The sequence below is a fragment of the Anarhichas minor genome, unplaced genomic scaffold, assembly GCF_050575085.1.
Source record: "Anarhichas minor isolate MPS153535 unplaced genomic scaffold, ASM5057508v1 ptg000010l, whole genome shotgun sequence".
In the NCBI taxonomy this organism is placed as follows: domain Eukaryota; kingdom Metazoa; phylum Chordata; class Actinopteri; order Perciformes; family Anarhichadidae; genus Anarhichas; species Anarhichas minor.
The window spans coordinates 2,736,976-2,763,730 of record NW_027466456.1 but is presented as its reverse complement, the minus strand read 5'-3'; the positions used below and the strand labels follow the sequence as shown (position 1 = coordinate 2,763,730).

The 26,755-nt window shown below is 42.1% G+C and overlaps 1 protein-coding gene, 1 long non-coding RNA gene and 2 pseudogenes across 4 annotated transcripts; 3 read left to right on the top strand and 1 right to left on the bottom strand.

Moving 5' to 3' along the window:
- Nucleotides 1–782: 782 nt before the first annotated feature.
- On the top strand, nt 783–19,185 carry arhgap45b (Rho GTPase activating protein 45b). Of its 2 annotated transcripts, none has more exons than XM_076087532.1 (24): nt 783–1,089; nt 2,031–2,283; nt 2,911–3,093; nt 6,649–6,792; nt 7,478–7,562; nt 8,778–8,850; nt 9,733–9,808; nt 10,345–10,476; nt 11,202–11,263; nt 11,405–11,515; nt 11,636–11,716; nt 11,828–11,995; nt 12,155–12,292; nt 12,478–12,674; nt 13,559–13,659; nt 13,811–13,885; nt 14,067–14,168; nt 14,317–14,480; nt 14,586–14,774; nt 14,862–14,999; nt 15,263–15,534; nt 15,618–15,846; nt 17,170–17,275; nt 18,211–19,185. In XM_076087532.1, the coding sequence occupies exons 1-24, from the start codon at nt 784–786 to the stop codon at nt 18,651–18,653; spliced, it is 3,828 nt and encodes a 1,275-aa protein (XP_075943647.1). In that variant the 5' UTR covers nt 783; the 3' UTR covers nt 18,654–19,185. The 2 variants fall into 2 exon arrangements, with proteins under 2 accessions (XP_075943647.1, XP_075943648.1); XM_076087533.1 differs by lacking the exon at nt 783–1,089 and adding an exon at nt 1,196–1,559.
- On the bottom strand, nt 1,680–5,118 carry LOC142946373 (uncharacterized). Of its 2 annotated transcripts, none has more exons than XR_012953068.1 (2): nt 3,693–5,118; nt 1,680–2,323 (listed from the first exon to the last, which is right to left on the bottom strand). It is a non-coding gene; the product is annotated as an uncharacterized LOC142946373 (long non-coding RNA). The 2 variants fall into 2 exon arrangements; XR_012953069.1 differs by having other exon boundaries at nt 4,107–5,118.
- Nucleotides 19,186–19,329: 144 nt separating the features above from the next.
- LOC142946370 (phospholipid hydroperoxide glutathione peroxidase-like) lies at nt 19,330–22,955 on the top strand (annotated as a pseudogene).
- A 144-nt stretch (nt 22,956–23,099) lies between these two features.
- LOC142946371 (phospholipid hydroperoxide glutathione peroxidase-like) lies at nt 23,100–26,180 on the top strand (annotated as a pseudogene).
- Nucleotides 26,181–26,755: the final 575 nt, after the last annotated feature.

Here is a 26,755-nt window from a genome sequence, read left to right as displayed (position 1 = left end):
TTAGCTGTAAACATCTGAAAAGGTCTATAAAAGGTAAAAGATACATTTAACTTTTCTTTATCCATGATAGCCCCCAAAATTTAAAAACAACATAAAAATATCATATAAACGAGACAAGTAACCGTCTTTTTGCACACAGCAACTTGCATCAACCAACGAATTAGCATTGAGATTCAGAAACAGATTATGTTCAAATAGTCCTTAATCCTGTTTTTAAGATCTTCCATGTTTATAAAATAATCAAATTTAAAATGAATATGTTGCTCACACCAAGTGCAAACACTTCAATAATCGTTATTAATTAATTTCTCTCCACCGTACACATTTATTAACATCTATCTCTCCAGTTTTCTTTTATTTGTTTTATTTTGATGTCTGCAGCAGGTGCACGCGGAGGCGGAAGGACACCATGAAAAGCTTCAGGTCACATGTCGGAGACACACGTGTGTGAAGGATGAACTGATGACTGTGACTCTGAACAAAGCAGCGGTTGGTTGTTTGTTTGTGTTTGGTTTTGCGTCAGGACGCAGTTACATCTCCATTCAAGTTAGTTTTGAATTAATGAGATAGTTTAAAGTTCTGGAATACAGTTTCTTGAGTGTAATTTAAACGCATTTAATCTTCCAGAAAACCCCACAGTTTAAAAGTCGTATTTAATTACCCGCGTGTCCCTCCACCTCCTCCTCCTCCGTTGAGGGAAACTAAACGCACGCGCGCAAAGCGGATGCCGGGTGCGCACGCGGCGAGCTGTCTGTCTCTCTGCCAGTGAGTCTGCGCGGCTCGATGTGCGACAGCAGCAGCAGCAGCAGCAGCAACAGGAGGAAGACAGACGGACACTTAGCGTGGCTGCACGTCGGCGCGTATGGCACCGAGGACGGTCCGCTGAGCGCGAGCAGCGGCGGCAGAGCGCACAAGTGGCGAATCGGGGGGTGGGTGGGGGGGCTGCGCGTAAAACTCAAAGAAGTCGGGATGGACGGCAAAGGTACGCTGAAGATGTTCGCCAGGAAGAAACGGGAACTGATCAAGACGCCCTCCATCTCGAAGAAGAGCCGAGCAGGAAGCCCCGGGCCGCAGAGCAGCGCCCCGTCTGTGAGTAGCGCATCACTTTTGGTTTCCTTGTGCGCTGCTTAGTCTGCTTGTGTGTGTGTGTGTGTGTGTGTGTGTGTGTGTGTCAGATGACCTTCAGCTGGAGGGGACAGGCTGCAGAGGGCTCCGGACAAGGAGTGATGGATACCAACTATAAGTTATAGATATAAGTTTGGTTTAGTTTTTGTGATAACTGTGTGGAACAAACTTTATGCAGAGTTCAGATGTGAGTGCATGCTGACTCATCTGTTCACATACCTACAGTGTGTCACTTTCAAGAGGGGGCCTTCTAGTTTGCTTTTAGTTAGAGTGGGGACTAAGCTGTGAGAGGGGGGGGCGTTAGCATGCTGAAACGTGTGGGCAAAAGCAGCTACAACCCTTACGCCTCCAGTCAGAGAGTTAAGAAAGCTGAGGCGAAGGGCAAGGACGGGCTGGACATACTGCCCAACAAGCACAACGTATGGCTTAAGCAGGTATGTCTCGAGTGTGTATGCATTTTGTGTTTGTGCGTTGCCAGAGAATCACTTCTCAGGCCCTGAACTGTACCCATTTACGTCTACTATAAGCGGCAGATAAGATGCAAAAAAGACAACTTTTCGGTGACTTTTTATTTCCTGTTTGAAGGTAATTTCTCTGCAAAAAATATCCCTTTTCTTATTCCAAACTGTAGAAAATGTCCTTTCTATGCTCTGCTCTGTCTGCCACACCCGACAGCGGCTCGGAGTCAGGAAGTGTTGCACAACGTAACACAGGATCTTGTGAAAGCCTCCACATGTGTGTTTACCAACAACAAGCGCTGCTGTGTTTTAGAGCCCACAGAGGGAAAGAGGACGAGTGAACGCCGGGCGCCCTCACGCCGTCAGGGTGGAGCTGTGAAAATCATGTGATCATCTTGACTTTTCTTTTTTCTTTTGTTTGTCTTCTCCTTCCTGTGCGTCTCTCAGCTATCCATCCTGCAGGAGAAGCCTCGGAACGATGCAGGCGATGCATGCCTCTCCTCTTCGCCCTGGTCCTCTTCCTCCTCCTCTTCAACTCTCACCCCAACGTCCGCCGGGGCGCAGGACCCCTCCCTGTCCTGCCCCGGCACCCCCGGCGTCCAGCACGGCAAGCTGGCGTCGATGCAAGGGGTGGGCTGCCCGTCACCCGTGGCCACCCTGAGGAGGCCGACGGCGCTGAGCCGACACGCCAGCGCTGCAGGTCTGGTTCGAGGCATCATGAATCATGCAGAAATACACACCTGAGATGAAGCAGAAAGCAAAATTCTGGACAAGAACAGTGCACAAAATATACCAAAAAAGCACCGTCTACCTACCTGAAATTTAACAAGCAAACGAATCCAGAACAAATTCAATTTATTTATATATATAAAGACTTGAAACAAATGGAAACAGCTAGCCTGGGTATGTCCAAAGGTAACAAAATCCTCCAAAGGGAACCATTTCTAAAGCTCTCTGTCTAACGTGTCATATCTGGTTTGTTTAACTTGTGTAAAATGCCAAATTTGCAGTTTTCCATGCGGTTATGTGCCGGAGTATTTCTTGTCTGGGAGCAAAGTTACGGCTCCTGATAAAAACAGTCCAGAAATATTAAGCTGCAACTTCTCGCTTTTACACTTGTTCAAGTTAAACAAACAAGATATAAAGAGTTAATTAGTGAGATCTGGAGGTGCTGGTAGGTGTAAACTAAGGATGTTTATCCATGTTCAGTATTAAACGGACACACGTGAGCGTGGTCGAAATATTCCTTTAAATATTTTGGCGCTGTAAAATGTTTGTTGTTTTTGCCTGATTTTAAATATAACGGTGGTTCTGTGTGTCGTCTCAGGTTTCCCGCTCCAGTCGTGGGTGTTCACTAAAGGCCAGGGCAAAGGGGCCGTGACCCCGACGACCCCGTCTGACGGTCCAGAGAGCACCGCCATCGAGGTGGAGGACATCCCGGCCCTGCTGAGGGACGTGGCGCGCTTCGCGGAGGCTGTGGAGAAGCTGAAGGATGTCGTGATGGCTGAAGGTAAACGGGATGACGTTTTTAAGGGGAGGCTGAAAATATGCTTTCATGCTCTGGTCAATTTTGAGATTTAGGGCCGTTTAGCCTTCATAACATGTCTTCTTTCAGACAAGTGGAGCAAAAACATCAAAAATACACATTTCGGTGTTTATTTTAGTACTTTCTCTGTTTGTCTGTAGATTTCTCCTAAATTCACTAAAAGTTACCACTAGACAATGCCTCATTTGTATATTTAAACATAACATTTCAGAAAACTAATAACTACAACATTTTATTTCCCTAAATGAGTTTTTTTTTTCTCTGACTCTGAGCCAGAAATCTCCACTTCAGCAGCTCTTACATACACCAAACTTTCCAGTTTCTTTCCTCTCTGTATTCTGAAGGTTTCTACAGAGGTGTTTGTTCATATATCGTTCAGAGCCTGATTTATGCAATATTTCATTCCTAAAAACATGGAGATTTACCATAATAATGCCTCATTTGCACATTGAAACATACATTTGTAGAAATATTGTAATGAAAAAAATATTTATATGAATTTTGGTAATCAACTAGGGAAGTTTCATGAGGCTATTTGTTCGTTAACATTTCACCCTATTCACCTGTAGTGTCTCTTAAAATCTTCCAGCAGTCATTGACCTCATGTTTGCTTCAGAAGGTCTCAAATATTTACCATCAATATGAGTTTGGCTCCTGTCTGTCTCGTCAGCTGGTACGTGTTTGCCAAAAGGCACAGAAACGGGTTTGATTGGTTGTTTTGGGTTTCGAGCCAGATGCTCTGTTTGTTGCGAACACAAAACTAAAGAGAGGAAAAAGAGTGGACAGCGCTAAATAAAAGTGTAAACGACCACCAAGACACGTTGCGATTCGATCACTCACGCCACTTCATGAGGTGGTCAGGGAGGCGTTTGACAACATATCATGTGTCCCCCGATAAATACAGAAAATAAGAATTCTTAGCCGCCGCTCTCCGTTTGTTCCTCCTTTTTCTCCACTTGGTTCTCAAATCAGTTTACCTGGCTTTGTCCACGACATCTGGAAATTTAGAGAAGTCCATAGAGATTCATTACGAGTGCTTCAAACATCTTTTGTGAATTGGTTCGCCTGGCACACGCCAACAAATAGACCCGGTCTGTGTCGTTGTCATTTCTTCTTCTTTTAATTTCCGGCAGACTTGGCACAGGAAGTGCATCGATGCCTCACGCCGGCTAAAAAAAACCAACCCAGCACATTGCATTTGGTCTTTGATGGACGTGATTATTTGCATAAAGAGCAGCGAAGTGAGAGTTGGTCACAAGTGGTCCTGGAGACTCATTCTGAAGCCAGGTGTGATCTGACGTACTCTGAGCCGTCTGCTCCAGGTGTGAACAGGGCCACTGTGTTGTTTGTTGTGTTCATGTGAATTTAGATGGAACAATACAGTTTGGCCTCTTCCCCTTTTGCGTTTCAAGCTCCAGTCCCTTTTGACACGCACACAAAGAGGACATGAAGTGTCCACAAAAGGTTTTTGGCAATGTTGCATCAGTTGGGTTCACCGACGTGTGGGGGAGGAGGAGGGAGAAAAAGGGAGGAGCCACCTTGCACAAGCAAGTGAACAAGTTTCTGTGAGCGTCCTCTCTCCAAGTGAAGGGCTGCGTTTCCGCTGCGCCCACAGACTCGACCGCACTCTTGTCTCCAGCAGGAAGCCGGCTTCTTGTTTACTGCAGCCTCACACACACTCACACAGGCTTAAAAATGGCGAAACATCTAAACCTTTCCTCCTTGGAGTTAAATGCAACCACCTCCGAGTCGACTCCACCTGCTGAAACAAATAAAGTTTGACGTCTTTACGGTTGGGAAAGGTTCTGTGGTTCAGATGAAACGGAACGAGTTTTGTTTGCGCGTCCTTCTGTCTGCCGTTATCTGGCTCTGTTCCGTCTTGTTCTCCACCCAGAGAGCGCTTTCTAAACAGGAAGCCATGATGGATAGCCTCCGACAGAAGGGCCTCGTCCACACTTCCTCCTCCGATAGGCTGGCTGCATGGCCGTGACGTGACTCCTCCTCCTCGGCCTTTAATCAGCAGCACAATCGGAGTGTTGGCCTCGTGTCCTCCCCTCTGTGATCCAACGTGCCACTTAATCTGGAGCGGCTGCTAGCTCTCACTTTTTTAAATTTCTTTTAACATCAAACCAACTGAGTCGAGAGGAAAGTGATTTTGTTTTTCGTGAGCCGCAGAAAGCAGATGTTGCGCACCATAATTGGTTTCTAACCTTGCACAATAGAGATGACCACATCCCCCTCCGGCGTGATGTTCAGGTCACTGTGTTCGTATTGTCTCTGCTGCAGCTCAGACACTCTGACACACTTTTTGTGGGAGGACGGTGGATCGGCTGCCCTCTGGCCGAGCTGCCTCCATTCTAGAAAAAAAGGGTTCACAGAAGAGTATGAGGTTGCAACATTAGACAGAAAAATACTGTGTTTGTTGGGAGGAAATGAGGATGCAGGCTGCAAATGTGTCACTAGTGGCATCAAAGCAGAGCAGCTTTGACCTGTCTGGCACTCTGGACCTGTTCGCCCGTTATCACTGACCTTACTGTTTGTGCTCAGACTGTCCGTCTCCCTGCCGTCTCCATCCGCTACGCAGAAACGATTGAAACACTGACTTAAAGGAACACTCGTCGACATTTATTTGCTTTCTTGCAGCGAGTAAAGATGAGAAGATCGATGCCGGTCTCATATTTGTGTGGTGAATATAAAGCCGGTAGCCTCTTAGCTTAGCATAAACACTGGAAACGAGGGGACACAGCTAGCCTGGCTCGGTCTAAAGGTAACAAAATGTGTCGCATCTGACGCTCACTAACACGTTGTATATCTTTTGTTTAATTCACGCAAAAACTGAACACGACTTGTCTCGGCTGGTTTCCCTGGCAGGATCAAGAAAAAGGGTATCACCCAAAATGTCTTTGTGTAATTTCCCCTCAGTGTCTCGGTCAGCTAAACCTTTATTCTGTGAACTCTACCAGCGTAGTGTCACAAAATAGGTTTCAAGATTATTAATGCTCTTTATCCTAAATCCCTACCCTACCTATGTTATGTAATTAAAAATCCCCCGGACCCCCATCTAGGTTTGAGCTGAGCCCCGACTGCTTTCAAGCAGTGGCGGACTCGGCCTGTCTGAGAGGTGTAGCATCAGCATGCACGTTTTCTACCCTGTATTGCAGCTTATATGGCACTGCATGTCACATTCTGTCCATTGAAGGGCCCCCATTAATGCACTGTGTTTTATCAACCATAGGGGCTCACGACGTCTGGCTCCGCCCCGGCTTTGACATCTGAGGATCATGACTCGATCCCTGTCTGTAAAATGATGATGTAGCTAACGGTCTCTGAAATAACATTTTCAGACTGTGCTGAACTAAAAAATAGTTTGCACCCAATTTAAAGTGTAAATGCCTCCTAGTTGATGTGATAAAGCTGGGATGTGGTCTTTTACAGCCCGTTGAGATATCACTGCGTTACTGTTGTTGCTCCTCTCACGGTCTCCAATCCGCACCTTTCTCCTTCCTCCCTCTCGTCCAGGTAAGAGGGAGAGTCAGCGGCCCGTGGCTCACGAGTGCCTGGGGGAGGTCCTGCGGGTGCTGCGTCAGGTCATCAACACCTACCCTCTGCTCAACACCGTGGAGATCCTCACTGCTGCCGGCAAGCTCATATCCAAAGTCAAAGGTGAGTCAGGATTCGCTCTCTGAAACTACAAATCCTCACAACCATCAGACCCGCCTTATTTGGTGTGATGACACAAACTCACAACTTTAATCGACAGTAAACCAACAAGGTTATGTTGTATTTTATTATCATTATGATACGCTAACCTTTCCTTTGCCGGGTTGATGCTTTAGGCTCTGATAACTTTATGAATGAGTAAAGTCTTCGGTCTATATTTATGTAATTAGGAGCGTTAGAAATAAAAGACAACTTATTTGTCTTTGTGTTCACATTTTACTGCTTCCCTCCTGTGGTGTTTCTATGCCTGTTAATGACCTTGTTCATTTTTTTACTGTAACTCTGATTACTTTCCATGATTTATATTTATTTACTTTTTTCCCTGCATAATTTAAGTATTATACCGTCTGAATGTTATCATGGGAAGGTCAGTGGATCGTCAAAAGTTGTATTAACAAAAATAAATAAAGTTAAAAAGGTCGAAGAATCTGCTTCAGCCATGAACTGAGGTTTAGTGAAAAAGATGCTATTTAAAATACAATATTTACACATCTCGTTTGTTAGAGATAACTTCTTTCGTTCATCATATGAACACAGTTTGATGTGCAGGTGACTGAGTTCATTTGTCCAGAAGTGCATTTCAAACCACAACTGAAACCTGAGCGCATGCATGGTTGTGATTTTTCAGGTTTCCACTATGAAGCTTGTAACGAGGTGGATAAAAACGACTTTGAGAAGGCAATTGAAACCATTGCAGTTGCATTTAGCAGCAAGTGAGTATCTGATGTGCACCTTCACACAACATGTCTGATGATCAAATCACAACCGTTTTAATCCTTAAGTAGTATGACATCGTTATTGTCCCTTCACCAAAGACCTTCAATGACAAAGGAAGTGTTTCTAACCTCGGACTGTGTGTGTGTGTGTGTGTGTGCGTGTGCGTGCGCGTGCGCGTGTGCGTGTCATTGCGTACCAAGTCTGTTGGGAATTTGGAGTGAAAAATGCAGCGCTGGTGACACATTTGCATGAGGCTGAGCCGAAAACAGGAAGTGGTTCTTTTTTCTTCTAGCGTATGACACAAAAGTTGCTGTTGACTACCTAGCAGATAGCTACAGACGAGATGATGAGTCACTAGAATGTTCTTCTTGGGGAATCGAGACCAAACACATTAAACGTGGCAACTATGAAATCTTAAAATCTGTTTTGTTTTTTTCAAAATTAAAGTGTTTCCGTTTTTTCAAAATAATATCATGATAAATAAAAGTGAACCCAGAGTAGAGATGTGCCATTTTGTTGTGTGTAGTTGGAGCGCACCAACAGTTTATCACGTGTTAGTCTGTGCCATTTCAGGGTTCAGACATCTGTCACAGAGCTTCAGGAGGAAGTGAGCTGGCAGAGACGGTTGAAATCTGCCTGATGTGTCTGTTTCCTCATTCTCTCCTCCGCTCTTCCTCTGTTCAACTCATTTTCGTGTCATGAACAGAAAAAACACCAAGATGGAGACGCCACTTTTTGTTTGTTGTTGTTTAGTCTAAATAATTAAATGAAAGATGTCAAAAGGATTTGGAGTGGATGAGGGATCTGTTATGCTTAATTTATTTCTGCACCAAACTACTACATGTAATAGCTGCTCTCGTTTTAATTCAGATATATTGTACATGTTTTTATTCTGATTCTGAAAGAAAATGAGTTCTTTGACATAAAGAATGAATGTTGGCGAGTAAGATCATCCCAGGTAGAGGAAAGTAACTCACATTGAACGTGCTTGATCACTTCCCTCCTGCAGTACATGTGGAGACTTTCCATGAGGGCCCCTTCCTCTTTTTTTTGTAATCTGCCATTTTCAGTCATTTTTCACACACAAAGGGATGATGATTACTGCCGCATTCTTTTCCACCGTGACCTCTCCTCACATCCATATTATATTTACATCTATTAATATCTGATGTTGCCCAACGTAAAGCTGTCTGTGTTGTGTGTCTCCTCAGTGTGTCTGAGCTGCTGATGGGAGAGGTGGACAGCAGCACGCTGCTCTCTCTGCTGCCCACTGAGAAGAGCAGGGTGAGTTTAGTACAGAGCTACTTAACACACACACAAATATACTGGAAATAATATAATGCCCTTTATTATCAAAGTGTCCTGCACTTTGTCCTTACTGCAGGTTGAAGATAAAGATTTAGGTTTTACAGGATACAAATAAAAACATGTAAAACCTAAAGATTGAAGCCCGTCCCCACTTTATATAACGGTATAATATAATCATTAGAATCCATCACAAGTCTATGTACAATTTAGACATAAAATACATGTTTTTCTTCGGAAATACACATTTTAGTCATGTCATCAGTTGTTCACTTTGTCTTGCTATTCTTACCCACAATCCTCTGCGCAGTGGATATACTATATGGACAAGTTCACGGTGCAATGTTTTGTCGAGGTAGTAAGTCCCAGTTGTGTTTCTATTACTGCAGCAGTGCGTACTTTGTCAGAGCAGCTTCAGTGTGGACGAAAAGTATTTCAAGGTTTTCTCACTCTGTCATACTTATAATATGATCAAAAATAAAGAGTGGCGTCAATCTCAACGTACAGTCGTGTTACCTACATTTGTTTATTATGTTTTATAGTTTTCGGTAAACCACTCAAAGGTGCTCGGTGTTTTCATGCTCAGTCCTGTTACTCTATTCATATGCAACCATTCAGAAACCTTGTGAAAGCAAACATTTAGAATAGTTAACCGTGTGTTAGTGGATTCACAGCTGGAAAAAAAAGATTAGAATGTGCATGTGGCACCAATTCGGCAGAAAGAACTACCACCGACTGTACGTAAGGTGATTTCCACTCCCAACTTTCCACTTGATAGTGTAAAAAAAAAAAAACATCCCTCAGTGGATGACGAGCCTTGATGTGTGTCTGTCAGTAATGACTCATCTTTGTGCTGTGTAGTCGATGGAGAACTTGTACGCTGCAGCGGGACACGGAGCAGACGGGGGACAGTTCAGGAGCGACCTGCAGGACATGGGTAGGCCAATCAGCTGCTCCTCCACTCGCACGTCTCTGTCCCTCATGGCTGATATCTGTGACACTTCTACACCTCTGTCCCTCCAGTCACTTCCCCTTTTGTTGTTTTTACATGTTTGTGAAGTACCCTGTTATCTGTTTAAAGTAGGAAGTGGTGATCCAACCTTTATTCAGTTCATGAAAACTTTCACATGATGTTCCACACACTGTGTGTCTGGGAGGTCTCCCCCTGCTGGCGTAAAGACTGTGGTACACCGATGTGTTTCACAGCAGGAGGGCCAGCTCAGCTGCAGAAAATCACTTTTTATGACAGAAAATCGAAAGAAAAATGTTTCCAACCGTATTTGAAAATTCCAGTTTTGATCACAGCGGCGACAAGTCGTCTTCGCCTAAATACAACACAGGATGTCTGAGATCATAACTCAACTTTTTCTGCCTCCCACAAATCCTAATCATTAAAAAACAGTTGAATGTTGTCGCAGCAGCAGGCTGTGCTTGTTCCTGTGCAGTGACCTGTGTTTGTGTGTCGATGCGTAGGCAGAGCCGAGGAAGTGGATGTGATCCTCCAGAACAGCGAGGGAGGGGTGGACTCCGCTCTGCTCTACGCCAAAACCATTTCCAAGTACATGAAGGACCTGATGAGCTACGTGGAGAAGAGGACCTCACTGGGTGAGTGGGAGTGTCGGAGGCTCAGTTTATTATTGGCCATCATATCCTTTGATGCAATTTGATGGTTTGTTTTAAGACTTTTGTCTCTTTTTAAGTGATTTATTTTGTTTTTATGGAGCTTTTTACTCTATCTGTTTTTATGTGGTGAAACCTATAAAATAAATTCATGATCTCAATTGGACTATATCCCATATCTTAGTAAATGAAGGTTAAATATTAAATGCAAAAACATAATTGATTATATTATTAATGCATTAATAAAGACTTGATTATAGCTTGTTAAATCTTTTTTTATGTTATGAGCTAAGGTTATGTGACAGAAGATGAGAATAACACAGGTTGGAGCTCCAGCAAATTGTGATTATTTGTAATTTTCTTGGCATTTAAGATAAATGATTAATTATAATTATAATTATGATTAAACAGTGATAGCTAATAGCTGCTGCAGGAATGACGTATTTTTGTCAGCCAACCCGGAAGTTAGCATCGCACTGGTTTCCTCGACAAAAAGCTTTTTCCATTGGATTTTGAAATATTGCAGAAAACAAACTCTGTGGCAAAGAAACGTTTATGATACTTGCATGTTTTACTCGGCAAGATAATCTACACAAATGTTCTGATTTTGGGACTCATCCCTGCAGCACTCTATAGTTGTAGCCCTGTTATATGAACCACTGAAGAAACACTCTGCTAACACAGTGTCCTCTTTTCTTCTATTTGACCAGAGACTGAGTTTTCCAAAGGCCTCCAGAGATTGTACCAGTCCTGCAAACACAGCATAACACACGTAAGTCTCCATTTATTCCACCTCTGAATATCTCTCACTAGTTAACAACTTGGATAAATGTAAAGCGATACGGCATTCCGTCTCTCTGTTTGTGTTGGATATCAAACCTTCTCTTTCCGTGTCGGTCTTGGCTCCCTCCAGCCCCACATGCCCCTCTTCTCCATCTACTCTGTGGCTCTGGATCAGGACCAGGAGCAGAGTGTGGGTCTGCAGCAGGCCAACACCACCCTGCACACCCAGACCTTCATCCAGGTAAACTCAACCAAAGTTTGTTGCAACGTGAACAACTTCTGTTAGTCGTGTGTGTGACGGTCACTCATGCATGCTCATCTTCTCCATCCACATGGTGTCAATCTGTGTTTGTCTGTGCAGCCGCTGATGCAGCGTAAGCAGGAGCATGAAAAGAGACGGAAGGAGATCAAGGACCACTGGATTCGAGCCAAGAGAAAACTGGTACGACCTCTTACTTTGTACACGTGAGCAAGCGTTTGCAGTGAGACTGTGTTTATTCATCTCAAAGTAGCAATAAGGAATTATAAGGGCCAACAATGACTTGCCTTTCAGATGGAGTGTGAGGTGAACCTGCGGAAAGCCAAGCAAGTCTACATGGTCCGCTGCGAGGAGTACGAAAAGGCCAAAACAGCAGCCTGTCGAGCTGAGGAGGAGGGAGGAGGATCTACAGCCAAGTCTGTGGAGAAGAAGAAAAGAGTGGAGGAAGAGGCTCGCAACAAGGTTCTTAGCAATAACTTTATTTTATCGCTATGTCTGTTGTTTCAGAGCTTTATCACTGTGAAGTAAAAAAGTGTGGTTATGTTTAATCTGGCTGCCACAGAAAAACACTGGAAGTAAGTTGCAAATTAAAAAACGTTATGCGTGTGTTTGTGTGCGCAGTCAGACGAGGCGGAGGCCACCTACCGGACGTGTATAGCAGATGCCACCACTCAGCAGCTGGAGCTGGAGCACACAAAGGTCACAGTGCTGAGACAACTGCAGGACGTCGTCAAACAGAGCGACCAGACCCTCCGCTCGGTCAGAACAAACACACACACACACACACACACACTCCTGGTGTCAGCTTCTTACCTCTTTTTTTTTTTTTTTTTTGCCTGTATTGCTCCGTATTCTATACTCACGTTAGAGTTAAAGCAGTGATCCAAGAAGACAAATAGAAACTCTGTCCTGATCCTTTTTGTTGTACCTCTTTCCTCCACCAGGCGACCATCTCGTACTACCAGCTCATGCACATGCAGACGGTAGCCTTGCCGGTCCACTACCAGACTCTGTGTGAGAACAGTAAGCTGTATGACCCAGGCCAGCAGTACGCGGCCCACGTGCGAGACCTGCAGCTGCCAGAGCAGCCGACTGTCCACTACACATTTGAGAACTACTGTCCCTCCAGCTCATCGTCACAGTAAGAGCTTCAGTCCGAGCCACAACTATCCAGGTTTTCAATTGCAACCTTTTTAAAGGGACAGTTTTTGATGTTGGGTTGTATGAGGTCTACAGTCGGTGTGTTACCCACAAAAGATGGTGTTCTGCACGCCCACAGTTTGGAGAAACAGACAAGAGTACCAGCACAGCAGCAAAGCAATGTACTGCTGAGGACCGGAGGCAGCAGAAACAAATTTTAAATCGGAATCAGAATATTTTCATCGCTTTACCTTGCCATCAGACAGCTGTTTCCAGCGGGACCTGAAGCAGTTCTATCCAGCTGTCTTCAAAGCTACAAGACTCCATTAACAAAAACAGTCATTTTAACTTGCACAACACGATGTTGCTGGTCTACCGTTGGTTTGTTTATGTTATTATGTAACTTTGTTAAATCCACACTAACCCTTTTAAAACACCAAAGACACAATAACACAAATGTAATGATCGAGGCAGCGGCAGACCGGCAAGGAAGGTGCAGGATTTTGAATGAATGCAGCCGAGGCAGCCTTCGTCCTGCTGTAGCGTGTCCGCTCTCTTTGTGATAAGTGATGATTGGGAGAGAATATTTTTGTCTCTGTTTTAGGAAATTGTTTGATATTATGCCTCTTAAAAAAAAAAAAAAAAAAAAACTGTTGCTGTATATTCTCATGCGCTTTTGTGATGACATTTAGATGAGAAGACATGAACATAAAGCTGTAGCCAGTTAGCTTAGCACAACAGCTGGAAACTGCTGTAGCTTCCTTTTTAGTGACCAGACAAGAGAGTTTTATTAATCTTCTCATCTAACTCTCTAACGTGTATTCCCCAAAAAGATTTCAAAATAATAATAATTAAAACAAATTGCCCTCTAATTGCACATCGCAGCCACGGCCACAGACTGAGGAACGACAGTTTCAACACAGAGCAGACGAGCCAGACAGAAGCAGCATCTGGAGACAACAGAGACACAGAGGCTCAGCGCAAGAGTAAGTGACGCCTGCTGCTGCAGATGTTACAGAAACTCCAGCCTGTTGATGAGTTCTTGGTTCATTGCATTCCGTATTCCAAGAGTAAATATTTAAAAGAAAACCGTGTTAAGAAAGTGATTTTTAAGTCTTGTCCCTTTGTCATCCCCAGGGCAGGGCCACAAGTCGTGGGGTTCAACGGTGAGCGATGACAGCGTTGGCCTAGAGTCTCCTACTGCCAGCACAAGTGAGTGAAAACCTAGTGTTGTTGAAACGGATTCACAAGAACGTGCACCAGAATATCTCATTCATAAATAATCATAATAAAGATTTAGTTGTTTTTTTTGGGTTTTTTTCACTGAAAGGCACACAGTATGTGTGATTGTCTTTATTCATATGTGAGTATTTAAACTGTATTTTTAATCTAGGTGACATCAGTAAAATGGCTCGCACGTTGTCCACTGGAACAATGTCGTCCAATGAGGACGCAGATGAGAAAGACGGGAATGTGACCTCATTTGAAGCTCCAAGTAAGATTTACAGATTGTAATCACCGTTTGATGTGACATTTAAATAACATGGAAAAAAAACCACGCATCATCTTGAAACACATCATCTTCATTATTCTTCAAATTGCTGGCTGTGGGTTTCCTGTATGATGTGGGTCTTTGTCTTCAGACATGAACGGCATGGATCCCGATGTGGTGGTGTCCACCAGACCTTTCCGTAACATCGGCCTGTCCAAAGCGTCGCAGACCCACCGACTGAGGAAGCTACGGACTCCTTCCAAGTGCCGCGAATGCGACAGCTACGTTTACTTCCAGGGGGCCGAGTGCGAGGAGGTGAGTCTCCCTTCATCTCGTGTCCGACTCGGGATACGAACACGCAGCTCTCAAAGCACCTCACTGATGTTCGTGAGGTCAACGCGTTCTTCTCCGTCCTCGCAGTGTTTCCTGGCGTGTCACAAGCGCTGCCTGGAGACTCTGGCCATCCAGTGCGGCCACAAGAAGCTGCAGGGTCGTCTGCAGCTGTTCGGCAGGGACTTCTCTCAGGTGGCCAGCGACGCCAGTGACGGCATCCCCTTCATCATCACCAAGTGCATCTCCGAGATAGAGAGACGGGCGCTCAAGATGAAGGTGAGAAAGTGAACGTTTTTGTTAAAAGTTAGCACTGCTGGACGTCTTGGAAGGGTCTATTTTAAACTGTCCGCCTCCTCCTTGCAGGGCATCTACCGGGTGAACGGGGTGAAGACGCGTGTGGAGAAGCTGTGTCAGGCCTTTGAGAACGGCAAGGAGCTGGTGGAGCTGTCCCAGTGTTCACCGCATGACATCAGCAACGTCCTCAAGCTTTACCTCAGACAGGTGCACACGCAAGAGTAAAACGCAGTATGCTTAAAAGGTCCAGTGTGTAGAATTGATTAACTTTTTTTTGTAGAAATTGCCTTTTATTTTACCTGAAGAAAGCACTCACTGGACCTCTTTACTTATCTGGTTATATATAACGTCTGTAGTCATTTGCACGCCTCTCTTGCTCCTCCATACTTTGTACTTCGTTCATAATTCAGCCCCTCTAACACTCCTTGTATCCTTCAACCCCCCCCCCCCCCCCCCCCCCCCCCCCCCAGCTTCCAGAGCCCATCATGCTGTTCCGCCTGTACAACAGTCTGATGGGTTTGGCGAAGGAGAGTCTGCAGGGTGAAGCAGAGACGCCAGAGGGAGATGAGGCCGAGTCGAACAGTATCAACCCAATGGGGGGCAAGGGGCCGGAGCTGGAGGATCTGGGCCCCGACACCGACCCAGAGGTCCTGGTCCTGGTGGACAAGCTGAAGGGGCTTCTGAAGGAGTTGCCAAAGGCTAACATCACTACGCTGCGCTACATAATCCGCCACCTCCGGAGGTCAGTAATTATAAAAAAAAACAATTAAAATGAGGAAGATAAAACTCCAGGCTCCTTTATTTATTCTCTCTTCGTGCCTCCAGGATTGCAGAGCTAGAGGAAGACAACAAGATGAGTCCCAGTAACCTGGGTATTGTGTTTGGTCCCTCCCTGATGCGTCCCCGTCCGACCGGGGCCACGATATCCCTGTCCTCTCTGGTCGATTACCCCCACCAGGCTCGCATCGTGGAGTCCCTCATTGTCTTCTACTCCTCCATCTTCCAGTCCAAAACCTCTCGGACCCACAAAACCTCTCGCACTGCTTCGCAGCAGGTATGGATGGGAACAGTTATAAAATAATTATATATCAAATGTTATTTTCCACTTTCACTGAATTGAAGTTTTTCAAACAACTTCAGTCCTGATCGTTACAAAAATGTATTCATTCATTTTCAGAATTTCAACCCTTTAAATGCCAGTTTGTTTACATAACGCCACTGTTCAAAAGAAAAAAACTAAGAATTATTTTCTGTATGCTAAATGCTGAAGAGGGAATTCACAGTCTGGGTTATTCAATGATTAGCAACAACATTGATTTTTGACTGCGATGCCGATAGTTGAAACCCTTAACGGCTGTTAGAATATAATGCTGTACTGGCTGTGGGGGAAACAAAGTTTTAATGGGTTTCAACAGGGACATTTTGGTCCTGGAGGGTCTGAGTGTCTCTATTTTGACGACACTGTTTATTAAATTTCCTCTTATCGGAGCTAAGATTGAACTGTCAAAATACAAAATAAGAAGTATGCCATTAACAAAGGCAAAATTATGGAAAAGTTAAAAATAAAAACAAATGTCCCTGGTGTGATGCACAAGGTTGATATTTAGTTATACAGGTTGTAACTATGACCTTTTTAGTTTTTTGGACACTGAAATACACCGCTGAGCCTTTCGGGGGTGTTGTCGGCCTTTTTATATGAAATTTGAAGGCAATAAATAAATGGGCGTTAGATGTGACGACCTGATTTATGGTCCTGTGCATTTATGACGCCACAGCCAAATATTTGGTCATTTCACATTTGCATTGTAGCTTTTCATTAAAATGAATGGGTCCCTGTGTGACGGCACCCACCAGAAAGGATCCTAACCGTGTACTTTGCACCACAGTGTCGAAGTACAGCCTCCCACAGCAGCTAGTTACAAATAAAATATATTAATAATACAATTTAGTGTATTTTTTTTTTAGGGTGTGAGTTTGCTAGTAAAAAGATCTTAATTAATATTTCTTTTGAATAAGATATTTACAGAAGAGAACTTGAACCCTTAGGAGTCATTTGTGAAATGTTGGTTCACCGCAGAGAAGTGGAAACCTGTTTTACTCTAACGAATGAAAGATGGTCTTACTTAGAAGCTGCCAATAATTCATAAGCATGAACAAAACCTGGTGTACCTCTTCCTGTTGCTGTCAAGAGGCAAATATATAATAAACTAAAACATCAGCACAGTTATGACCTACAGTCGCGATTCATTGGAATACAGCTTTTCCCTCCTGATTTGCATGTTTTGAGATACGGTCTCTGATCTGGAAAAAAAAAATAGGTCAAAGCTCACATTGTTTTTCTTGATAACAATCCCTTCATTTCCCCCTCCTGGTTCAGGAAAGTATTGCAGATGACAAGATTGCGAGCTCTGCTGATGCAGAAGAGGATGGAGGCAGCGAGGAGCCAAATAAACCCGAATCTGACAAGATGGAGGAGGGATGTGGTACGTTTTTGTATTTTTTATTTTTTTTTAATAAAGCCTATGTTGTATAATACTGTTGAAAATGATCTAACTTCCCCTCAAAGAGTGGAATTAAAAAGAAGTTCACTCATGCTCTTCTCGCTCCCATTGACTTCATGGTATTTAAAGGTATGCTATGAAGGATTTCACTAAAATAATGTAGATTCATTCAAAAATAGTCCCTCAATCACCATTTATGACCCTCTATGACAGGGAACCAGACTGCGACCAAATTTTGTTGCGTGTGTTAAAATTTCTCGTGGACGCAATCATGCAAATGCATGGTGATCATAAACAGAGGTGCCCTTCAGAAAGTGCGTAGAACTTTACAAAACCCTCCATTTAGCTGTTAACGTGTTCTGACAATGATGTGACAGGCCTGTAGCTGATTATTTACAAAAGTAAAATGAGGAGAGGGGAGGAGGCTGATGGGGATGGAGAGACAACGCGAGGTTCCAACTCAGACACCACTGACGATGCAAGCGGGGTATGCACCCCCCCCCCCCCCCCCCTCCAAGCATGTGCAAACACGCATCCAACAGAAATCCATGACGATGGCGAACACGGTGGGGGGGAAGATGCAAATATAGAGAGGCAAACACCAAGCGGAAGCTCTAAAACCTTTTCCAAAACAAGAGTGAATGTTACTTTTACTGCAGCCTGTGACGCTGCAGGTGGTACACTGGGCTGTGTTCTGATAATCGGGTCAGGGAGGAGCCTCTGGTGTTGTGGCAGAGGGGCACTAAAACAGTTAGTCGTTGTTTACAAACAGTGAGCGACAATTCCTGCACAGTGTGCCTTTTTAAAAGTAGACGTCATACAAATGTAGCGCTTCTAAAAATGTAATTATCTGTAATTTACTGCAATAAAAACATCTTACCCCTGTGCAACCATTGGACTCTTCTATCTCCATTTAGGAAGTTCTTTGGGGTCTCTGGGGTCTAGTGAGCAGCTCCCCGACTCCGACTCGGAGCTGGACGAAAGCGGCCAGAGGACTGCGCTCCCCCCCGGCCTGGTGAAGCAGGAGAGCGAGGTGAGCGTGGACGACGACCAGCTGAGCTACGGGGACAGTCTGGACCTGTCCAGCCAGTCTGCGACCCAAACCGACCCGGAACAGGATGCAGATCAGGGCCACGCTGCAGCGGAGCCCCCTGCGCTGCCGGACAGCGGGCCACCAGATGAAGAGACAGCGGCAGAGCAGGACCTGAGCGCCTCTCTGGCCGAGCTCAACGTGAACCAGAACAACAACAACTACCCATTGTCCCCCATATTGAGCTTGTCGGGGTTTCCATTGGCACGTCTGTGTCAAAAGAAACTACCCCTGACCAGAAACCGGGACAGTGAGCCTGAGTTTGTCTGATTTCATGATCGAAACCATTGTGTGTGTGTGTGTGTGTGTGTGTGAAGTCTGTTAGTTTGAGTTGAGTGACAGGATTATTGATCTGGTTTTATTAATTAAAATCCAGCTAAACCTGCACCTGATGGGGCTATCGTGTTGTGTACGTCTAGATTTAATATTTTAATGCATTTTCCAGCTGTACTGATCTATCCTGGCAGTGAAACCTCTGCACGCTTACTGCTGTTTGATGCGATTACTCCGGTCATTTCAAGAGGTTTTGACTGAAATAATTGAATACATACTGCTGCAAAAATATATTTTTAAATATTTTACTCGTTGCTGTTGCAAGCTTGAGGAAAGGTGGGTAGTAAGTCACATTTAAATGTGCAGAATTTTGATGCAAATTAAAGTGCTGTAGGTTTTATTCCAGCACTAAAATGTTTAATAATAAATTTAGCAGTCTCTTATAAATGTTGCCTGTATTGCCTTGTTATGGATGTTTGGTCTATTGTAATAAAACTTTTATTTTAAAGTTTTGTTATTCGATCTACAATCTTGCTTTCATTGTCTTCTTTATGTATTTTACATGTAAAATGGGACACAGGGAACTAAAGGTGAGCAGGAACAGAAATACCCAAATGAGTGCAGTTACTGCCGCTGAACAGAGATGTGTTCATTTCCCTGGTACTGGGGAGGGCACTAGAGGTAGGATACTGCAGCAGGTGGAGGTTTTTAGCTGTGACAAGTGAGGAGCAACAACCAGCTCTCAAAGCTCCCGTCTACAGCAGCTACAACATGGCCTTTAAAAGGAAGAGGAAGGTAGGCTTCTAAAACCTTTAAAACATGATGTAGACAGAGTTCGATTATACAATGGCCTCATTTTTAGTTCCCAGGACAATTTGTGTTTATTTGTTTAATTAAGGAACGCTAGCCACCCTGTATGTATTAAAGGTATCAACCTACCACTGATGGTTTATGTTGCAGTTATGGAACTTACATTTGGACAAAGTCAGATTTTGTTGAACTGCATTGATCATTAAATGTGTTCATGTTTTCATTCCTTTTGATGTATTCATTATGTATAATATTTGTATTCATTGTGAAATGCACACAACTATTTTTACTCTTCTTAAAGATGCATTCTCAGGGGAAATGTGTATATCTGCTAGAACATAAATGTCTTGTTATCTAATGTTCATTAAACAGGAGTTTTCTTTCTCCTTACAGTCTGCTCCGACAGAGGACTGGCAGACGGCCACGTCTATCTATAACTTCTCAGCGACAGATATTGATGGCAACTTGGTTTCCCTAGAAAAATACAAGTAAATCTATCTTTGATATATTTTTTCAATTTAATTTTTAAATGTGCTTTATTGGCATGAAAGTTCAAGAAAAAAAACAATGTTGCCAAAGCATCAAAATAGAGAAGTACACAATAATATTAAAATGAATATTAAAACACTAACACAAGATTGTTATATAATAGTGATTCTGGAGTATCACAATGTCATTTTGTCTCCCTAAATTTGCTGCAGCATCCCATCACATAAGCTCACCATCACTAAATCATGATGTATGTGTGTCTTTGTATTTTTAGGAGGGATGTTGTCATCATCACCAACGTTGCCTCTAAGTGAGGTAAAACCCCAGTAAACTACTCTCAGTTTGCGGCGATGCACGCCACGTACGCTGAGAGAGGTTTACGCATCCTTGGCTTCCCTTGTAACCAGTTTGGGAACCAGGTAAACATGTTTTATTAAGGCTCTGTGCTACAACAGGCATTATAACATACTGTATGTGTGCGTGATCTGAAGTGTCATGTTATTGGGAATGTGAAACTAATGTATTAGAAATGTTTTAATAAAAACAATGTTTTCTATATTATAGTATTCTTTACCCATAAAGATGGAAGATTTTATTCACAAAACATTTTCTTACCATCCTATTAGCAAAAGATGTGTTCAAGCAAAAAAAACAAGATCATATTGTAGTAAATTAAAGGAATACTTCACCCCCCAAATGATCATTTGTATTTCAATTACTCACCCAGTGTTACCTTGAATTCTTGAAATACACTTTGTTTTTCTTGCACACCTCCACAGTGACCGGAGAATTAAAAAAAGAATGTTTTAAATAAAAAACAAAACAAAAAAACTTGTTAAACAAGCTAGTTGTTCCTGTCTGCACACGAATCTGTGCGTGTGTACATATGTAAGTATATAAAAGTATGAAGGTGTAAATTTACAGTATATGTATATGTGCACCATCATACTAGCCTACTTTTTTATTATCCTTATTTTATTTATATCTTTATTTTTTCTACTTTACTATTATTTTTACTTTTTCACCATAATAATTATTTGAACATTGTAGGAATGATATAAGTTAAAGTATAAGTATATATAAGTAACATCATATGTAAGCAAATGGAAACGTAGTGAGCATACGAATGGATAAATGAGACTTACATTGTTTGAGGTTGTAAACAGATATTTTTATGGCGTTTCGCTGTTAAACGCGGACCCCATTTACTTAGATTCATCAAGACTTTTCTGTTTTTTGATTCGTCGTTCATCGTGGAGACATGAGAGAATTCAAAGTAACACTCTGTGAGTAATTGATATACAAATGGTTCTTTTGGGGGGAAAGTATTCCTTTTAGACAACCTTTGTTTCATCAGCATTATTTTATGACGAGACAATCAGCACAGGGCTTAAATGGTGCTGATCAGTTCTATTATTTCTCTCAACTTGTTTTATTTGGAAGGAGCCCGGCAATGAAACTCAGATCAAGCAGTTCGCACAGTCCTACAACGCCCAGTTTGACATGTTCAGTAAGATCGATGTGAACGGGGACACTGCTCATCCTCTGTGGAAGTGGCTGAAGGAGCAGCCCAACGGGAAAGGCTTCATGGGAAAGTACGTTGTGATATTATAACAGGTTTATTCATAATATAATGACATGATGCTTAGAGACACATCCTCTAAATCAATTGTTACTAAGGGATTATTTTCTAACGTGTGATTTGTTTTCATCCCTGCAGTAACATCAAGTGGAATTTCACCAAGGTAAATACTTCTCATCTGTTTTTTATTACCGCTGTTAGCGCTGAAAATGAGTCATATTCCTGTATTCTTTCCATATCTCTATGGTGTGTTTACTATCATGAGGGTACAGAATACTTATTGGAAGAAGCCTGTAAATGCTTCTTAAGAAAGTGTTTCATTCCAAAAGTAAAACATAAATTAATTCTTGATCGATAAATGTCATGTTCACCGTGTTTGAGTTTTCTCTTTTTCCTCTTTCTCTTTAGTTTTTGATCAACAGAGAAGGTCAGGTGGTGAGGAGATACGGACCCCTGGATAATCCAAGTGTATGTACTTTGCCACAGATACTATAGTGTATTTATCATGACTGTAGTATTCTTTGTGTACCAGGTGTTAATACACTTTCATTCAGACAATTATAGTCAACCTCTGCTCTTGCTTTTCTTCCAGGTGGTGGAGAAGGATCTTCCCCGATACCTGTAAACGCCTCATGGATGACTGATGCCTCACTCGCTGATCTTCTGTCCTTTTCGCTCCTTTTCTCTTCCTCTCCGAGAACCAGTGGACATAGTTTGGTTCCAGCCCAGAACCAGTGACGGTCTGTTCATAAACCCGCATGGCGGACAGAGCAGACCTGATGAAAATGGCGTGCAAACCTCCTGGGAGGATTACTAAGCTTACATTCATTTGGTTCTCTGGAGAGAAAGAGGAAGGATCCCTAAATGAAAGAAACCGGGAAAGTGAGCCTGAGTTTGTCTGATTTCATGATGAAAACCATTGTGTGTGTGAAGTCTGTTAGTTTGAGTTGAGTGAAGGGATTATTGATCTGGTTTTATTAATTAAAATCCAGCTAAACCTGCACCTGATGGGGCTATCGTGTTGTGTACGTCTAGATTTAATATTTTAATGCATTTTCCAGCTGTACTGATCTATCCTGGCAGTGAAACCTCTGCACGCTTACTGCTGTTTGATGCGATTACTCCGGTCATTTCAAGAGGTTTTGACTGAAATAATTGAATACATACTGCTGCAAAAATACGTTTTTAAATATTGTACTCGTTGCTGTTGCAAGCTTGAGGAAAGGTGGGTAGTAAGTCACATTTAAATGTGCAGAATTTTGATGCAAATTAAAGTGCTGTAGGTTTTATTCCAGCACTAAAATGTTTAATAATAAATTTAGCAGTCTCTTATAAATGTTGCCTGTATTGCCTTGTTATGGATGTTTGGTCTATTGTAATAAAACTTTTATTTTAAAGTTTTGTTATTCGATCTACAATCTTGCTTTCATTGTCTTCTTTATGTATTTTACATGTAAAATGGGACACAGGGAACTAAAGGTGAGCAGGAACAGAAATACCCAAATGAGTGCAGTTACTGTTCATTTCCCTGGTACTGGGGAGGGCACTAGAGGTAGGATACTGCAGCAGGTGGAGGTTTTTAGCTGTGACAAGTGAGGAGCAACAACCAGCTCTCAAAGCTCCCGTCTACAGCAGCTACAACATGGCCTTTAAAAGGAAGAGGAAGGTAGGCTTCTAAAACCTTTAAAACATGATGTAGACAGAGTTCGATTATACAATGGCCTCATTTTTAGTTCCCAGGACAATTTGTGTATTTATTTGTTTAATTAAGGAACGCTAGCCACCCTGTATGTATTAAAGGTATCAACCTACCACTGATGGTTTATGTTGCAGTTATGGAACTTACATTTGGACAAAGTCAGATTTTGTTGAACTGCATTGATCATTAAATGTGTTCATGTTTTCATTCCTTTTGATGTATTCATTATGTATAATATTTGTATTCATTGTGAAATGCACACAACTATTTTTACTCTTCTTAAAGATGCATTCTCAGGGGAAATGTGTATATCTGCTAGAACATAAATGTCTTATCTAATGTTCATTAAACAGGAGTTTTCTTTCTCCTTACAGTCTGCTCCGACAGAGGACTGGCAGACGGCCACGTCTATCTATAACTTCTCAGCGACAGATATTGATGGCAACTTGGTTTCCCTAGAAAAATACAAGTAAATCTATCTTTGATATATTTTTTCAATTTAATTTTTAAATGTGCTTTATTGGCATGAAAGTTCAAGAAAAAAAACAATGTTGCCAAAGCATCAAAATAGAGAAGTACACAATAATATTAAAATGAATATTAAAACACTAACACAAGATTGTTATATAATAGTGATTCTGGAGTATCACAATGTCATTTTGTCTCCCTAAATTTGCTGCAGCATCCCATCACATAAGCTCACCATCACTAAATCATGATGTATGTGTGTCTTTGTATTTTTAGGAGGGATGTTGTCATCATCACCAACGTTGCCTCTCAATGAAGTAACGCCCCAGCAAACTACTCTCAGTTTGCGGCGATGCACGCCACGTACGCTGAGAGAGGTTTACGCATCCTTGGCTTCCCTTGTAACCAGTTTGGAAACCAGGTAAACATGTTTTATTAAGGCTCTGTGCTACAACAGGCATTATAACATACTGTATGTGTGCGTGATCTGAAGTGTCATGTTATTGGGAATGTGAAACTAATGTATTATTAGAAATGTTTTAATAAAAACAATGTTTTCTATATTATAGTATTCTTTACCCATAAAGATGGAAGATTTTATTCACAAAACATTTTCTTACCATCCTATTAGCAAAAGATGTGTTCAAGCAAAAAAAACAAGATCATATTGTAGTAAATTAAAGGAATACTTCACCCCCCAAATGATCATTTGTATTTCAATTACTCACCCAGTGTTACCTTGAATTCTTGAAATACACTTTGTTTTTCTTGCACACCTCCACAGTGACCGGAGAATTAAAAAAAGAATGTTTTAAATAAAAAACAAAACAAAAAAACTTGTTAAACAAGCTAGTTGTTCCTGTCTGCACACGAATCTGTGCGTGTGTACATATGTAAGTATATAAAAGTATGAAGGTGTACATTTACAGTATATGTATATGTGCACCATCATACTAGCCTACTTTTTTATTATCCTTATTTTATTTATATCTTTATTTTTTCTACTTTACTATTATTTTTACTTTTTCACCATAATAATTATTTGAACATTGTAGGAATGATATAAGTTAAAGTATAAGTATATATAAGTAACATCATATGTAAGCAAATGGAAACGTAGTGAGCATACGAATGGATAAATGAGACTTACATTGTTTGAGGTTGTAAACAGATATTTTTATGGCGTTTCGCTGTTAAACGCGGACCCCATTTACTTAGATTCATCAAGACGTTTCTCTGTTTTTTGATTCGTCGTTCATCGTGGAGACATGAGAGAATTCAAAGTAACACTCTGTGAGTAATTGATATACAAATGGTTCTTTTGGGGGGAAAGTATTCCTTTTAGACAACCTTTGTTTCATCAGCATTATTTTATGACGAGACAATCAGCACAGGGCTTAAATGGTGCTGATCAGTTCTATTATTTCTCTCAACTTGTTTTATTTGGAAGGAGCCCGGCAATGAAACTCAGATCAAGCAGTTCGCACAGTCCTACAACGCCCAGTTTGACATGTTCAGTAAGATCGATGTGAACGGGGACACTGCTCATCCTCTGTGGAAGTGGCTGAAGGAGCAGCCCAACGGGAAAGGCTTCATGGGAAAGTACGTTGTGATATTATAACAGGTTTATTCATAATATAATGACATGATGCTTAGAGACACATCCTCTAAATCAATTGTTACTAAGGGATTATTTTCTAACGTGTGATTTGTTTTCATCCCTGCAGTAGCATCAAGTGGAATTTCACCAAGGTAAATACTTCTCATCTGTTTTTTATTACCGCTGTTAGCGCTGAAAATGAGTCATATTCCTGTATTCTTTCCATATCTCTATGGTGTGTTTACTATCATGAGGGTACAGAATACTTATTGGAAGAAGCCTGTAAATGCTTCTTAAGAAAGTGTTTCATTCCAAAAGTAAAACATAAATTAATTCTTGATCGATAAATGTCATGTTCACCGTGTTTGAGTTTTCTCTTTTTCCTCTTTCTCTTTAGTTTTTGATCAACAGAGAAGGTCAGGTGGTGAGGAGATACGGACCCCTGGATAATCCAAGTGTATGTACTTTGCCACAGATACTATAGTGTATTTATCATGACTGTAGTATTCTTTGTGTACCAGGTGTTAATACACTTTCATTCAGACAATTATAGTCAACTTCTGCTCTTGCTTTTCTTCCAGGTGGTGGAGAAGGATCTTCCCCGATACCTGTAAACGCCTCATGGATGACTGATGCCTCACTCGCTGATCTTCTGTCCTTTTCGCTCCTTTTCTCTTCCTCTCCGAGAACCAGTGGACATAGTTTGGTTCCAGCCCAGAACCAGTGACGGTCTGTTCATAAACCCGCATGGCGGACAGAGCAGACCTGATGAAAATGGCGTGCAAACCTCCTGGGAGGATTACTAAGCTTACATTCATTTGGTTCTCTGGAGAGAAAGAGGAAGGATCCCTAAATGAAAGAAACCGGGAAAGTGAGCCTGAGTTTGTCTGATTTCATGATGAAAACCATTGTGAGTGAGTAGTTTGAGTTGAGTGAAGGGATTATTGATCTGGTTTTATTAATTAAAATCCAGCAAAACCTGGTGGGTAGTAAGTCACATTTGAATGTGCAGAGTTTTGATGCAAATTAAAGTGCTGTAGGTTTTATTCCAGCACTAAAATGTTTAATAATAAATTTAGCAGTCTCTTATAAATGTTGCCTGTATTGCCTTGTTATGGATGTTTTGGTCTATTATAATAAAACTTTTATTTTAAAGTTTTGTTATTCGATCTACAATCTTGTTTTGATTGTCTTCTTTATGTATTTTACATGTAAAATGGGACACAGGGAACTAAAGGTGAGCAGGAACAGAAATACCCAAATGAGTGCAGTTACTGCCGCTGAACAGAGATGTGTTCATTTCCCTGGTACTGGGGAGGGCACTAGAGGTAGGATACTGCAGCAGGTGGAGGTTTTTAGCTGTGACAAGTGAGGAGCAACAACCAGCTCTCAAAGCTTCCGTCTACAGCAGCTACAACATGGCCTTTAAAAGGAAGAGGAAGGTCGATATG